This window comes from Sphaerodactylus townsendi, linkage group LG10 (assembly GCF_021028975.2).
Source record: "Sphaerodactylus townsendi isolate TG3544 linkage group LG10, MPM_Stown_v2.3, whole genome shotgun sequence".
Taxonomy (NCBI): Eukaryota; Metazoa; Chordata; class Lepidosauria; order Squamata; family Sphaerodactylidae; genus Sphaerodactylus; species Sphaerodactylus townsendi.
Genome location: NC_059434.1, coordinates 66,481,010 through 66,495,445, shown reverse-complemented (window position 1 = coordinate 66,495,445; position 14,436 = coordinate 66,481,010). Strand labels below are relative to the sequence as shown.

Below are 14,436 nucleotides of genomic sequence, written 5' to 3'. Positions count from 1 at the left end.
CCTACTTTTTGAGGTGTGAGCTCCACACACACATTATGACAAACATAGCTTGGTCAAATGTGGGAACAGGCTTTGGGAACCTGTCCGGCTCACTGCTTGCTTACCGCTTACTAGCATAGTGAAGATTTCATGGTTCCCACAGAAGGTATAATTTATTGTAACCTTGGGTTTGGTCTCGTAGTTTGTGAACCGGACCACATCTACACATCTTAGGACCTTGTGTTATCCTTTCACCTTGGCAATGATTTACAACTGGCTTGGCCTGACCTGGTAGTCCCAGACTAGGCTGAGTTCATTAGGTCTTAGAAGCAGGGTCTGCCCTAGCGACCCCCGGGATATCAGGGTCATGATGCGGAAGCAGGCAATGGCAAAACATCTCTGAGGGTCTCTTGCCTTGAAAACCCTGTAAAGATGGCATAAGTCAGCTGTGAGTTGACAGCAGGAAACAAAAATTAAAAACCCACCTGGATTGTTATGTTTCCCCTGGAATATCAGCAGCAGTGGCATAGTGGTTAAGAGCAGATGTACGCTAATGTGAAGAAACTGGGTTTGATCCCCCGCTCTGCTGCTTGAGCTGTGGAGGCTTATCTGGGGAATTCAGATTAGCCTGTGCACTCCAACACATGCCAGCTGGGTAACCTTGGGCTAGTCACAGTTCTTCTGAGCTCTCTCAGCCCCACCTACCTCACAGAGTGATTGTTGTGGGGGTGGGGAGGGAAAAGAGTTTGTAAGCCCCTTTGAGTCTCCTTACAGGATAGAAAGGGGGGATATAAATTCAACTCTTCTTCTTCAAATGGTTGATGTAGAGAAAAATCCAGTCATGTGTGGATGCAACTCAAGAGAAACAAACCATTTTTAATGATTTTCATTATGTCTGAATTAGAGCCAGACATAAGAATTCTTACATTTATTAATTGATCTAAAATGTTTCTGCTTCCACCATAACAATGTCAAGGTAACTTATGGAAGTATAAATCCGAACAATAAATACATTTTGAAAATATAAAACTTAGCAACTTACTTTATCCTTTTTAAAAACATCAAAGCACCATGAAAGATAAATGTTGAAACCAGCAACTGTAAAGGAGTAGATTCTTCTACAATATCAGCGAACAGAGTAAAAGCATTCAAGAAGCAGTCAAGTCAAGGTAGATTATAGATAGTGCATATAATGTAGCAAATCCGTATAAAATGCAGAAGTTTTTTTTAAGTTTATCAAATTAATGTCTTATACAGTACTATGAGTTACTTCATATCTAAAATTATCTGAAGGGGAGAATGTCTGTGAATTGACATATTACAGACCTAATACTAAAATAAAAGTTGTTATATTTTAAGCATTCTATCAAAAAGAAAAAATACTGGATTGTATCCAGCCAGCTTTTCCACTCAGATCTTGTTGAATTTTTTACTGCAACCACATCCACATGGTTTTTGTTCATGTAGGTCCCATATTCCTGGATACATACTTTCAGGGGTTGAAAGAGACAATTCACTCGCTTTTTTCACCAACAGACAGTCTGACTGGATGCCAACAACTGTAATGCTTCTGAATTGTGCTGAATAATTTAATGATCAAAATGCATCTAGATTTTGTTTGGTACCAAGTATGATATATTGCTTTTCTTTTTAAATGCTGACCTCTCATAATGGGTGAATCCATCTCCTTTTCTATTTCAGTCATCAATTCAAGGAAGTTTTATCTTACAAGGTATGCAGAAGATGGCTTAGAGAAAATGCTACTGGAACACAGCCATACAACCCAGAAAACCCACAACACCCTTCTGACCCTGACTGGGGTAACAAGTTACCATGCCAAAGCTACAAATATTTTTTTTTCTGGATCAAGATTTTAAATGATGAACTTATTATATGTAAGAGGATGTTTCTAGAGTATAGGCTCCTTCCTTCTCTTTTTCTAACAAATGTCTTGAATGGGTTGTGCAGTCCAGTTCTTACAGGGTTTTCTATGCTGGTTTGTGTATCTGAAGAGTATCTCCCTACTTTTAGTTCAGCATGCTTCTGATATTTCCCTGTTCGTTTGATTTTCTTCTCCCCAGATTCGCTTTCATCAATATTAGTTTAAAGTGACTTCAACTGGTCATCTCAAATACAAACAATTCTTAATAAAAAGTAACTAAAATATTAAGTATATATAAACTGAGCAAAAGTTTTATACAAGCAAACAGTTGTAACAGTGGAGTCATAAGCAGCGTTACATTTTTCTAAATCAATTGAAGTCAAAAGGCTTAAGATTGCACTGTAAATATTTTTACGATATAATAATTTCTTGCAGAACTGTCCTGGCCAGAAGTGTTGGTTCATACATGAGTTGCATTCAACCAGCACATGTGCCTCAATTTCAGTGGAAGAAGCTATTTCATGCTTGTGTAAGCAGATGGGTGCCTCTCAGTGAAATAAATGATGGCCAACCATGTAGATGACATCTTTATATAGTCATTTGAATTCATGTAACCCAGATTTCAGGATCTGGGTTACTGGTTTTTCAGAATATCAGAAGTGCCCCACTTCTTATTCAGGCCTGTTGAAGGCATTATTTCACTAGAAAGATACTGAAATCTTTAAATACTTAAAAGCTGAGAGAGATCTAACAAGATCAGGTTAACTTGGGCTATCAAGGTCAAAGCAAAAGCTTTTAGCGATGTTAAAATCCTTTTTGGACACACACTGTGGCTTATTAATTGAAAACTAAACGCTGTATTTTATGGATTTTAACTTGGTTTTATTCCACTATATTGTAAAAAGCTACTGAGACAGTTTTACATCTTGCAGTGCAATCCGTTCCCAACTTATTAAGAAACTATTAACAAATGCATCTTTCGCTTAGAATTTTTTAAAATAGTTTCAGCACAATATGACAATTGCAAAGACAACATACCATACAGAGTTCTACCAGTTCCAAGAACATATTTTTTTTATAAAAGTTGTATCACTTTTTTTTACAAGGAGATATGCCAAGAAGCCACTCACGGCTATAAAATGAGTCCAGTTCACATGGTTTCTGTGGAACTGCACCAGATGTTGTCTCTGTCCCAGATTATACGGTTCTATACAATATGCATCTTGACATATTGCATCAATATATTCTTTTCAGTTACTGATATGTTGCCAATACTGGACTGTGGTGGCTAGACACTGTGTCACTGTCTCCACAGTTTATCTGAAATGTATATTTCCTTTCACTGTGAGATTCAAGGACTCAGCTCCTCCTCAAATGGAATCAGAAGAACTGCTGCGAAATATTGCCCCTTTATATACAAAACAGAAGTGGCAACATATTACTGAGTGAAGATTCAACATTCCTAGCTACTTATACCTGTTAGTTGCTGCTGTCCTTTGTAGGATGCATGATTGCAATAGATCAGTATAGGGTTGAGAACATATTATGTACCAGTGAATGTGCGTTGGACTATAACTGCTGATGCATTACACTAGTCAGGGAACGTTGATTGATAGGGATGTCAAATGGAATTCTACTGTTGACCTGAGAAGTGGAAGTTGAGAGTGTCTGCTAGGAAGAAAAGTGGGAAGAGGAGAGCGAGGGATCGAGGAGGATCCCGAAATGAAACCTTTCCTGAAGGAAATAGCTTCTAGGTGATCCCTATCAAGTGTTAAAGAAGGAACACTGGAACCTGTATGTTTCTGCCTCCACAGACTTCAGAAAGTTGTGTCAAATAAGCCAGTGCCTGTTTATCAAAGGAATAACAGCCAAATGATCTGTCGTACACACCTGTCCGTAGAACAAAACATCTACATTGTTGTGACATTCTTCTGTATATCATTATACAAACTTTCCTTCATTCCTGTTCCTTTTCAACGGCACAGTTTAAAACCTGAAACTTCCCTGACTGTCTGACTTTACCATTTCCCTGTAAAAGTGACATAAAACAGTTTATGTTGTGAATTCCTATCAGCCGCTTGTGTGCCATGTTCAGAAATATACCAATGAAGGGTTTTCAGTTCCTCAGCTTCCTAGACTAAGAATGTATCTATATACATTTTTAATGCCTGGTGGACAGACAGAGAAACAGTGGAAAAGAAAAAGGAGCTGCTCCACTAAGAAAAAAAGTGGCAAACTACCATAGCGTGTAGCAGAGCCAGGACACCTTTTCAAAAAGAAAGAAATTCAGCTCTGTAAGGAGGTATTTTAAGTGGGGAAAATGGTGTGGGAAAGGTGCTTAACGATTCCCCTCAACAAAACAAAAACCTGTGTCTTTGCTCCACTAAATATTGCATAGGCTTGAGCACCAATAGAATATCCGTAAATTTTGGGTTCGGGTGTTTTTAACTCGGAAAAACCTCTGCCAAAAATATTTGGCTTAAAAAAACACCATACCTGAAATTGGAGAGAACTTCCCCGTCGGTGCTTCTCAATGTCTGCTGGGCTTGAGAAACGCTGGCGGGAAACAGATCCTGCATGCACAGCTGATCTGCAACAGGCACTAGTTTATTTGACACAAATAAGAGACTTAGGGAGGTGGGTATGTTTAGTCTGGAGAAGAGAAGGTTAAGGGGTGGCATGATGGCCCTGTTGAAATATTTGAAGGGATGTCATGTTGAAGAGAGAGCAAGCTTGTTTTCTGCCGCTCCAAAGACCAGGACAATGAGTAATGAATTCAAGGTTGAGGAAAGGAGATTCCACCTAAACATTAGGAAGAACTTCCTGACAGTAAGGGCTATTCAACAGTGGAATACATTGCCTCAGAGTGGAGTGGAGTCTGCTTCTTCGGAGGTGTTTAAACAGAGGCTGGATGGCCAACTATCGAGAATGCTTTGATTGTGTATACCTGCATGGCAGGAAGTTGGACTTGACGGCCCTTGTGGTTTCCTCCAACTCTATGAGTGCAAGGGTCCCAACCTTTTTGTGCTTGTGGGCACCTCTGGACTTCTGACGCAGCATGGTGGATCCAGCCACCAAATGGCTGCCCCAATCTACCCCCAGTGACACATTCTAAAGATCTTTGAGCTGGGGTGGCAGCTGCTGCCAAAATAACATTTTCAAAAACCTGCCCATCCAGTCAAATCTCAATAGCCAGTCAGAAGACCCACATGGCCCCACCCACTTTGTAGCAACACTCAGTAGACACCAGGAAAGTTGTTAGTCGGCACCATGGTGCACACAGGCACCACATTAAGGACCCCAGGATAGGTGTGTGGTATTTAATGATACATTTATCAATAGCCATAAGTGTTTGATTATGTAATCCACTGCCCTGGAGGTCAAAGGTAAAACGTTTCATTCAACCACACTTAAAACTCCATACCAATAAAAGGCATAAAGAAATGCGTTATTTTTTTCCATTCGGGAGGATTTCTTCCCCGCAAATGAGATTGCCAAAATTCCATACAAACGTTTCCCCCCCACACACACATACTTAGTTCCATCTAGCTAGTGTTTCAAATGGCACTGTCAAGATGTGCAGTTCTGAAATGGTTCTAATTGCTGTGACTTGGCACTTGAAACTGCAGCTGTCCCAGCTAGTGCAGCTGTCAACAAAAGCCATGTCACTGCAGTAGTCTTGCTTGAGCACGTTTTCTACTTTAGGAAAGATCTACCACTTTTAAGGTCTTGCTTTCAGCAAGCTTCTGGGGACAGTTCAGGCTTGATTTGGTCTAGAACCCACCTTTTTTTTGCGGGGGGAGGTGACGGTCCACAATATCGATACCACTGTCTTCCAACACCACATTTCAAAGGAATCAACTTTCTTCCTATCCGCTTTCTTCATTCTCCAGCTTTCACACCCATACATAGTAATAGGGGATTCTGTGACATGAATGGGGAACACTGTGGTAAGATTTCCCTAGATCTTGGTTGCCAGTGAAACATCCTTACATGCAATAATCTATTATAGTTCATTCATAGCTGCCCTCTTTACTCTTAATTTCCGTTTGCAGTCTCCCTTTTGGTTGATGATGGAGTCAAGGGACAGAAAGTCTTCAACAATTTCAATGTCCTCTTTGTCCACCCTGATGCTGATTAATTCCTCAGTAGTCATTACTTTTGTTTCTTGATGGTCAACTGTTCTGTTTTGGTATATTCTCCTTTAACTTTCAGCAGTAGTCCTGTCAGATCTTCACTGTTTTCTGCTGGGAATGTATTATTGGAATATCGCAAATTCATGTGTCCTCCCCCTCCCCCCCAGCAATTTTTACTCCATCTTCATGTAAATCTAATCCATCTTTCTTTCTGATATGTTCTGCATACAGGTTGAAGAGATAGGGACATAAAATACATCCTTGTCTAACCCCTTTACCTATTGGAAACCATTCTGTTTCTCCATGTTCTGTCCTAACAGTAGCCTCTTGTCCAGAGTACAGACTACAAAATGCATCACAACAACCAGATGTTCAATTCAATTCAATCCAACCTTTAATGGCATATAGCACAACAGACAGCTGTTGTGGCAAAATAATTTCTTTCCAAACCATTTCTAGCTTTTCGTGATCATGTTTTGGTTTCCATATTATATTCCATATTGGTATATTTTCATGAAGATGTTAATGTACTCCATTTCTGTGGCTTAGAATAGCCCAGCTGATCTCCCATCTGTTCCTGGTGATCTGTTTCACCTAACTTCTCTCAGTACAGCTTTTGCTTCACTTTCTAAAACTGTGGGTTCTTCTTCAAAAGCTTCTTCTTGGAAGGAATCTGTCAACCTTTCATCTCTTCTGTGCAGTTCTTCAGCATATGGTATTCTGTCCAGTTAATGTATTTCCATGATGATAAGAACATAAGAATATAAGAAAGAGCCTGCTGGATCAGACCAGAGTCCATCTAGTCCAGCACTCTGTGTAAGGAATTCCATAGAAGCAGAAATAAAAGGCTCTTTGGTGAAAAAGACCGTTTATTCAGACATCTTAGAAAGCTCAAGTACACGCAGTGGCAGGAATGACACTTCCCGCCAGAAGCACAGGTTATAACTCTATTCACCCCATCCCCCCTTCCTGCTTCCCATGGGAACGGAGTCCTCATCTCCCGCGCAAAGATAAAGTCTCCTCCGATGAAGCTGGCCCATCGCCCGGGCTGTGGAATGCACTCAAGGTTACCTTACCATCAACACCATTGAAACCATTGAAACCTTTACACTCTGCTACTTGCAGTGGCCCACCAGATACCTTTGGGAGCTCATGAGCTTCCAGTGTGCCTAATCTGAACTGCCCCTAGAAGCTAAAATGACTAAACTGAGGCTGTCGTACTTTGATCCCATAATGAGAGGACAAGTCACGGGAAAAGACAATAATACTAGGAAAGGTTGAAAGCCATCCGTTTGCAAGACCTGAGCAAAGCTGTTAATGATAGGATGTTTTGGAGGTAATTAATTCATAAGATTGCCATAGGTCAGAAGTGATTTGATGGCATTTAACACACACACGCTCACAGGTACTCTTGGGTGCTATCCAAATCCACAAGTCCATAAACCACTAAAGCAAGAATATGCTGAAAAGGCAGCAAGGAACAAACTGCTAAAACTCTGCATAATAAATCGACAGGTGAATTGTAGATCTCGTGATTCCAGCTTGTTTTAACAGTTACTGGCACAGGACCCCCCCCCCCCAAACAAAAAAAACAAATCACAATCCAGAACATGCTTCAAAGTATGGCCCATTATGCATGGGATGCTTACCTTAGGCCTCTTCAGTGTGTAGTGGGGTCTCCTCATGTTTCTCTGTTTACACACAAGGAGGCACTCCCTCCTGGGCATGCAGTGTTTCTGAAGAGCTCCTGGGTCTGCTGTGAACCCTCACTGGCATGCTTTCCCTGGTTTTTTTAACTCTGCCCATCAACTCATTTCTTAAAAGCACAGATCTCATCACACTCAGTAGTCTCAAGATTGTTGCTTTTTAAAGAGCCTTTTAATCACAATATATTGAAATATCGATATTGTAACCCTTTCTAAAAATAACACCCCCTCCCCTCCAAATTCAAAGAGCAAAGCAATTCCCTGGACCACAGGCTGCTACAGAAGGAGACCATGCCTTAGGCCAGGGGACAGAGAGACTCTCTGTTGGGTTGGTGTTTTTGCTAAGCCTGTGTGAGTGAACTTCTTTTCTTTTACTTGAAGCAGCCAGCAATGGGGGAGGGGGCATGGATGACAGAGTGAGGGTGTGGAAAAACCAGCCGTGTTGGAGGGAAGATGTCCAGGGCTGGCAAATCTGCTTGCTCTGATGGTGAAGCAAAATTAAAGTCATGCTAGAAGTAATCTTGCTTGCAACGGAGAGAATTGAAAGTGAAAGCAGGGCTTAGGAAAATATGAGCATACAAAAAATCTTGCTGTGACAGACATTTGCCCTCATTGTGCAGGAAGCACGTTGTGCACATTCGCCCTATGTTTCCTAGCAGAAAGGGGGGGCGTGGAATCCACAACTCCAGTCATCCATTTGTACTTTAGGTATACATCATTCTTGAATGCTGCTACTAACATGGTTATTTTAGAACAATGTAATGGAAGAAGGCTGTGATTTTTTGCTGTTCTTTTATTTTTCATTCCAGGAGCACATGGTCCTCTGCCGATTTGCGGATCAGACAGCTGTCCAACTTCCCCCTGAACGCAGGCGAATAGGTATGTTTATGTACAGAGCAGCTGTTGAGTAGATTACGTGTACTATAATAGTGATGTGCTTACTTTACTATATATGGATAGTTCTAGTATGTTTATCAACAAGAAATGAAAGTTCTGCTTTCTCAGAATTTGAAGACTGGAGTCTGGAGAGAGCGTGAAATATTACACGATACTGAAATTAAATCTACAGCTGAATGTATGACAGAGAGGAGCTTGTGCTTCTCTTCATTTACCTTCTATTTATAGTCAAATACAGAAATTAAATATTGTGAAGTCCTTTGGACATATGCTATATAAATAAGGCTGAAGCAGGGGAAAGATGGGTTCACTAACAGTTTCTCTTTCCTTTGGCAGTTTGGGTGGGGGGTGGGGGGTGATATGTCAAGGAAGAAAAGTATTTATTGAGCCATCCCTCTGCTTCATCTTCTGTGATCATCACCTGAGGTAGCAATGTTCCAAAATGAACCTCTGTTTAGCACCAATCAGCTGCTGTTTAGCAACAACTTGTGGTTTTCAAATAAGCCTTGCAGAGATAATGCGCTGAGTTAGTTTTGGTTGTTGTGGGGTTTCCGGGCTGTGTGGCCATAGTCTGGTAGATCTTGTTCCTAACGTTTCACCTGCATCTGCGGCTGGCATCTTCAGAGGTATATCACAGACTGTGTGTGGTCAGACTCTGTGATACACCTGTAAAGATGCCAGCCACAGATACTGGCGAAACGTTAGGAACAAGATCTACCAGACTATTGCCACACAGCCCGGAAACCCCACAACAACCAGTTGAGTCCGACCATGAAAGCCTTCGACAATGTAATCAACATAGCTGGAGAAAACAATGTCCATGAACATGAACATTAATGAAGTTCAAAATAGTTCCTGGGGTTATAAGAGTACAGTAAGTGCTGAAATGATATAGTGATATCCTTGTTTGCTTTATTTTCTTTCTACTAAAATTGGCAGATCTGTAAAGCTATCACTGTATCAAAAAGGGAAAATTGGCTTTCAGGGTCACAGCTGGAAGTTCAAGAGGTATCACTGCATCAAAAGGAAGTAGGCATTTTTCTAGTATTTTGGAGATGCCGAAAGGAAATGTGTCAGTTAATCAGGAGTGGGGTGGAAAGCTATAAATTAACATTGAAGTGACATTTCAGCATTTCATGAGTTTTGATGCACCAAGACTGTGTGATTGTATCTTACGGTGCATAAAGTAGAAATCTGTGAACCACAGAAATCCTTTTACTTTGTTTTTTGTTCTCTTCATTGTTTCTTCTGAGGATATACTTGACATAAGGCTTATCTGCTCCATTAAAAGAATCTTTTCCATTTCAATCATCTTTCTTCACCTTTTAAACTCGCTAATGGGTGTGCGGTTGGTGTGGATTAAGTTTTGTTTTCAAATGACTGGGGTAAAGGTCAAATCAGATTAGCACCAACCACATGTTCTCTAGGGGAAACTCAGGTATTGAGATTCCACATAAGGTGCATTTTGAATTTTTAAAACAAAACAATATAACAAAAATGCCCTTTCCCTTATATTAATAATAAAACGGCTCATGCGGTGTTTTAATATAAATGTAGATGTACAGTCAATATGAATGTAGATGTATTGTTTTATATATAAAAAGTTATTTAGTTTTCTATATAAAATTCAATTAAATAATGGACATAAATTTAGTTTTACTAATAAGTTACATTAAGGACTGCAACTTATTCTACAATTTTGTTTGATTTTTTTTAAGTCTGTGAGATAAGCATGCCAAATGTTATGCCTACAGCTATTCAGTTTTAGCATATGGGATATTTTGCCCATTTTTTTCAGTATTGGTCTTTGCAATACAGTTGTAGGGAAAGACTTTAGCAAAGTTGGGCAAAGCGCAGATTACAGTGTGTCTGGGGATAAAAAGCTGTTAATTCAAGTGATATGCATACTCGCTAGATTTATGTAACTAATGATGGCTTGGACCATTCTTTTCTCCCATTGCTTTTTTCTGTGGAGGAAACTGGGCTTTTAGATAGTGGATACACCCTGTAATCATTTGGGTTTCCTCTGTGTGTGTATGTATGTATGCCTGTGCTATCCAGTCATAGCTGACCCCACAGGGCTTTAAAGGCAAGAGCTATTCAGAGGTAGTTGGCCATTGCTTGCCTCTACATCGCTACCCTGGGGTTCCTTGGAGGTTGCTCATCCAAATATTCTCCAAAGTGTTGACCCTGCTTAGCTTCTAAAGTCAGATGACATCGGGCTGACCTGGGGCTATTCAAGTCAGGGCATTCCAGAGACGTATCTAGGAAAAATGGAGCCCGGGGACAAAATGTGGATTTTCTGCCCCCCCCCCCCCCCCCCTTTCCCCACAGGCGCTCAGGTCTATCGTTTGCTGGGACACACAAGTAGTTTACCCTCCCCCAAATCAGTAACCTAGCTAAAATGCCTCAACCAGTCATTTCAAAGTAGTGTGTTTAAAAACAGACAGCAGAGATAAATGCCATGAAAACTGTAGCATCATTAATGGTCAGGAAAAACTCCTCTAAACAAAAGTGAATGGTCCAGCCTAGTGTTTAACTACCCCGTTTCTCCGAAAATAAGACATCCCCTGAGAATAAGACGTAGTAGAGGTTTTGCTGAAGGGCTAAATATGAAACATCCCCCGAAAGTAAGACATAGCAAAGTTTTTGTTGGGAAGCATGGCCATCAAACAGAACACCAGAGCATGCAGCTGTGGAGCGGAAAAATAAGACATCCCCTGAAAATAAGACATAGTGCATCTTTGGGAGCAAAAATTAATATAAGACACTGTCTTATTTTTGGAGAAACACGGTAACAGCAGCCCTCCCTGCAAGGTATTTGGTTGATCTTTCTCTGGCCCCTTACTTTCTGTTATTTTCACTCTGAGATGCTAGGAATTGCACATAGGGCCTTTTGTGGCTAAAGCATGTGATCCTCATTGATGTATGGCTCCTTTGATTCATGAGCATAGAATCATAGAGTTGGAAGGGGCCACACAGGCCAACCCCCTGCTCAATGCAGGATCAGCCTAAAGAATCCCTGAAAAGTCTTCGTCCAGCCGTTGCTTGAAGTCGGCTAGTGACGAGGAACCTCCCTAGACAGCCATTTCCACCGCTGAACTACTCTTACTGTAATTTTTTTTGTAGTGTCCAGCCAGTATCTTTCTATTTTTAAGTTACACCCAATCGTTGTGAGTTCTATCCTCTGCTGCCAACCAAAACAGCTCCCTGATCTCGAAGTGTCAGCTTCGAGGATACTTTAAGGATACTTAAAGAGAACATTCATGTTCCCTGTCAACCTTCAGAACGGCTTGATTATTGCTCTTCTCTGCACCCACTCCATTTTGTCTGTGATTCGTTTGATTCTGTAATACATCTGTGCATTTGTGAATCAGTCCGTCATTGGTATTTTTAGGTTACACCAGTCTTTCTGTTTATAATAAAGAGGAACATTAGACACTGAATAAGTAAACAATTTATAGACTATGAAAAGTAATTTGGAGCGCTTAACAGTGCAGTATCCTTCCACTCTATATAGCTAAGTTCTGAGGGCCTCCTTTCCAGAAAAGAGGTGATTGTTCAGTTCACGGCTTCTTCTGACTGAGGTAGACTCCAGACATACTTGAGTGGCAGACGACAACTCAGTATGGTTGTGGTGGGTTTTCCGGGCTGTGTGACCGTGGTCTGGCAGATCTTGCTCCAAATGTACAACTCAGTATGCTTGTTCATTTCACCGTTGCTAAGAAAGATGCCAAAGTGCCCACCACAAATACATACGATTTGAATATTACAGAGGACTTCATATATTCTGGTTTTGTGTGTGTTCTAGGCAAGCGTTGTATGGGGCTGGTGGATCTGGACCGGGCTTGGAGCGTGGAAGGATCATGCAACTACTCTGTCCAAGTGACATCCATGGAACCAGAAATGTGTTCTCCAAAAAACAACTTGATAGTGGGTGTCCCTATTTAGTTCGAAGGGTTTTTTTTCCTTATCAATCTGAATTAATGATCAGTCCTTGCAGTTCACAGTCCAATAATTTTTCGTGGAGGTTCTTACTAAATCTGGGAAGCAGACACTGTACATCTTGAATCCATTGTCTCCAGGAAAAGGAAGCCGAAAAGAAAGAGCTTGGCAGCAAGCGTGCCTGCAGAGCTTCTTAAATCCTGCTTGAAATGTGTGATTAAATGACAGCTGGTTCTCAGAAAAGGAACATCCTGAAAAATTCATCTGCCTGCGCAATAATGCAACCATAAAGGTTTGTTTTTCTCAGTTTCATTGGTGGGAAGGTGATATCTTTTTTTATCCTTGTGAAGATGGATCTTGAATGTTGGAAAACACGCTGTGCTAATGCTTTTGTGATCACGGACTCTTACAATGTAAAACAGTATGCAGCTACTGAATAAAAGCAGCCAAGTTTCCCATTTTTATTCTTTTATTGGGCAACGTTTTACTTGTTTTTTCTACATTGCAGACGTGCAAGTTCTACAGAAACATTTTGTGAAAAACTACACAATGATAATAACTTGGTTCATCAAGATACATTTCTAATCCTTTTTCCCCCTTTAGAAAAGCATTTAGGAGGGTGGTTCTAGACCAAATTACAGATCCTTCACAGATGTGCGGATTAAACCCTGATTACTGCTTCATTTAGGAAAAAGTAGCTTTGGGGCAAGGAAGGGAAGTGCTTATTATTTGCCTTGCCTCTCCTGCTTCATTTATTTGCTTCAATTATACCTTGCCTTTTTTCCCAATGGGAAGACCCAAAGCGGCTTATATCATTCTCCTTTCCTGCATATTATACTCCTAACAACCTTGTGAGGTGGGATAGAGCCCCAGGTCACCCGGCAAGCTTCTGTGGCAGAGCGCGGATTCAAAGCTGGTTGCCCAGATCATGTGACAATATCCTCTATACCACACTGTTTGGCCTGTGGAACTATTCAGGCATCAAGAGGGTTTTTAAATTTCTTTCCTTCCTGCACCCCCCGAAATCCTTTTTCAGGAGGTGCAGTGCCACCTTTGCTGCACTGTTCCTGGGCCCTGCAGAGCTCCCCCACCCCCAGTCTGGAATGGGCAACCTAAGCAGATCTACTCAGATGTAAATCCCATATTATTCAATTTGGGGGATTATTCTAAGGAAAGGGTCCCTAAGATTGCAGCCTAAGTATCCTGAACTGTACTTTTGTTAAGGTACGTTGAATGGAGCCTTGTTTTCACCTGTTGGTTCCCAACTGTCTACTCTCCATCAAAATCATGCATACGCAACCTTCCCACCCCCTACCCCCAAAGCTACTTTGGAAGGTCAGTTTGTATAAATGTACCTAACCCCACCCCCCACCCCAAAAAAAACACCCACACTTTTTTCACTCATAGTTGCTTCTGAAACCACTTTTTCCCAGCACAAATGACTGTTGGGATTTTAGCACATGCACTAAAGCACCAATAAATGTTCACATATGATATACAGGTCTAAACTAGCACTGGTAATCTGTTCTTCAGATTGTTAGCTGAGTATTTGACTCCCTCAAGCAGGATAATAAACAAAATTCTTCAAACTTTTTTTTAAAAAAGCTTTCTTTTGCATGTGAAGTGCTCTGCACTTCATTTGTGTAAGAGACAAGTAGTCTTTTTTGCAGTATTCTTTCCTGGCTTCTTGGGATTAGCAAAACTTTTTTTCTTTTTGAGAAGGATGTCAGTCTAATGTTGGGTGGTAAAGTGGTACTTGCAGTTTTCAAGGCTGAATGTTACTTTCTCTGTTTCTCCAGTTTAATTGTTCATTGCTTTAATGATTTCTTTAAAAACAATTCTGTTCTTTTTTTAAAAAAAAAATGAAAGCTACTGTAGGAATCTCTGTTCT

The 14,436-nt window shown here is 40.8% G+C and overlaps 1 protein-coding gene across 4 annotated transcripts in view; it reads left to right on the top strand.

Moving 5' to 3' along the window:
* Positions 1-13,003, top strand: part of GSTCD (glutathione S-transferase C-terminal domain containing) — a 52,623-nt gene extending 39,620 nt beyond the window's left edge. For all 4 annotated transcript variants that reach the window (XM_048509039.1, XM_048509038.1, XM_048509040.1 and 1 more), the window contains 3 exons: positions 1,681-1,711; positions 8,513-8,582; positions 12,412-13,003. In XM_048509039.1, coding sequence (XP_048364996.1) covers positions 1,681-1,711; positions 8,513-8,582; positions 12,412-12,551 — 241 coding nt within the window. In that variant the 3' untranslated portion in view covers positions 12,552-13,003. The remainder of the gene's footprint in view (positions 1-1,680; positions 1,712-8,512; positions 8,583-12,411) is intronic.
* The last annotated feature ends 1,433 nt before the right edge of the window (positions 13,004-14,436 follow it).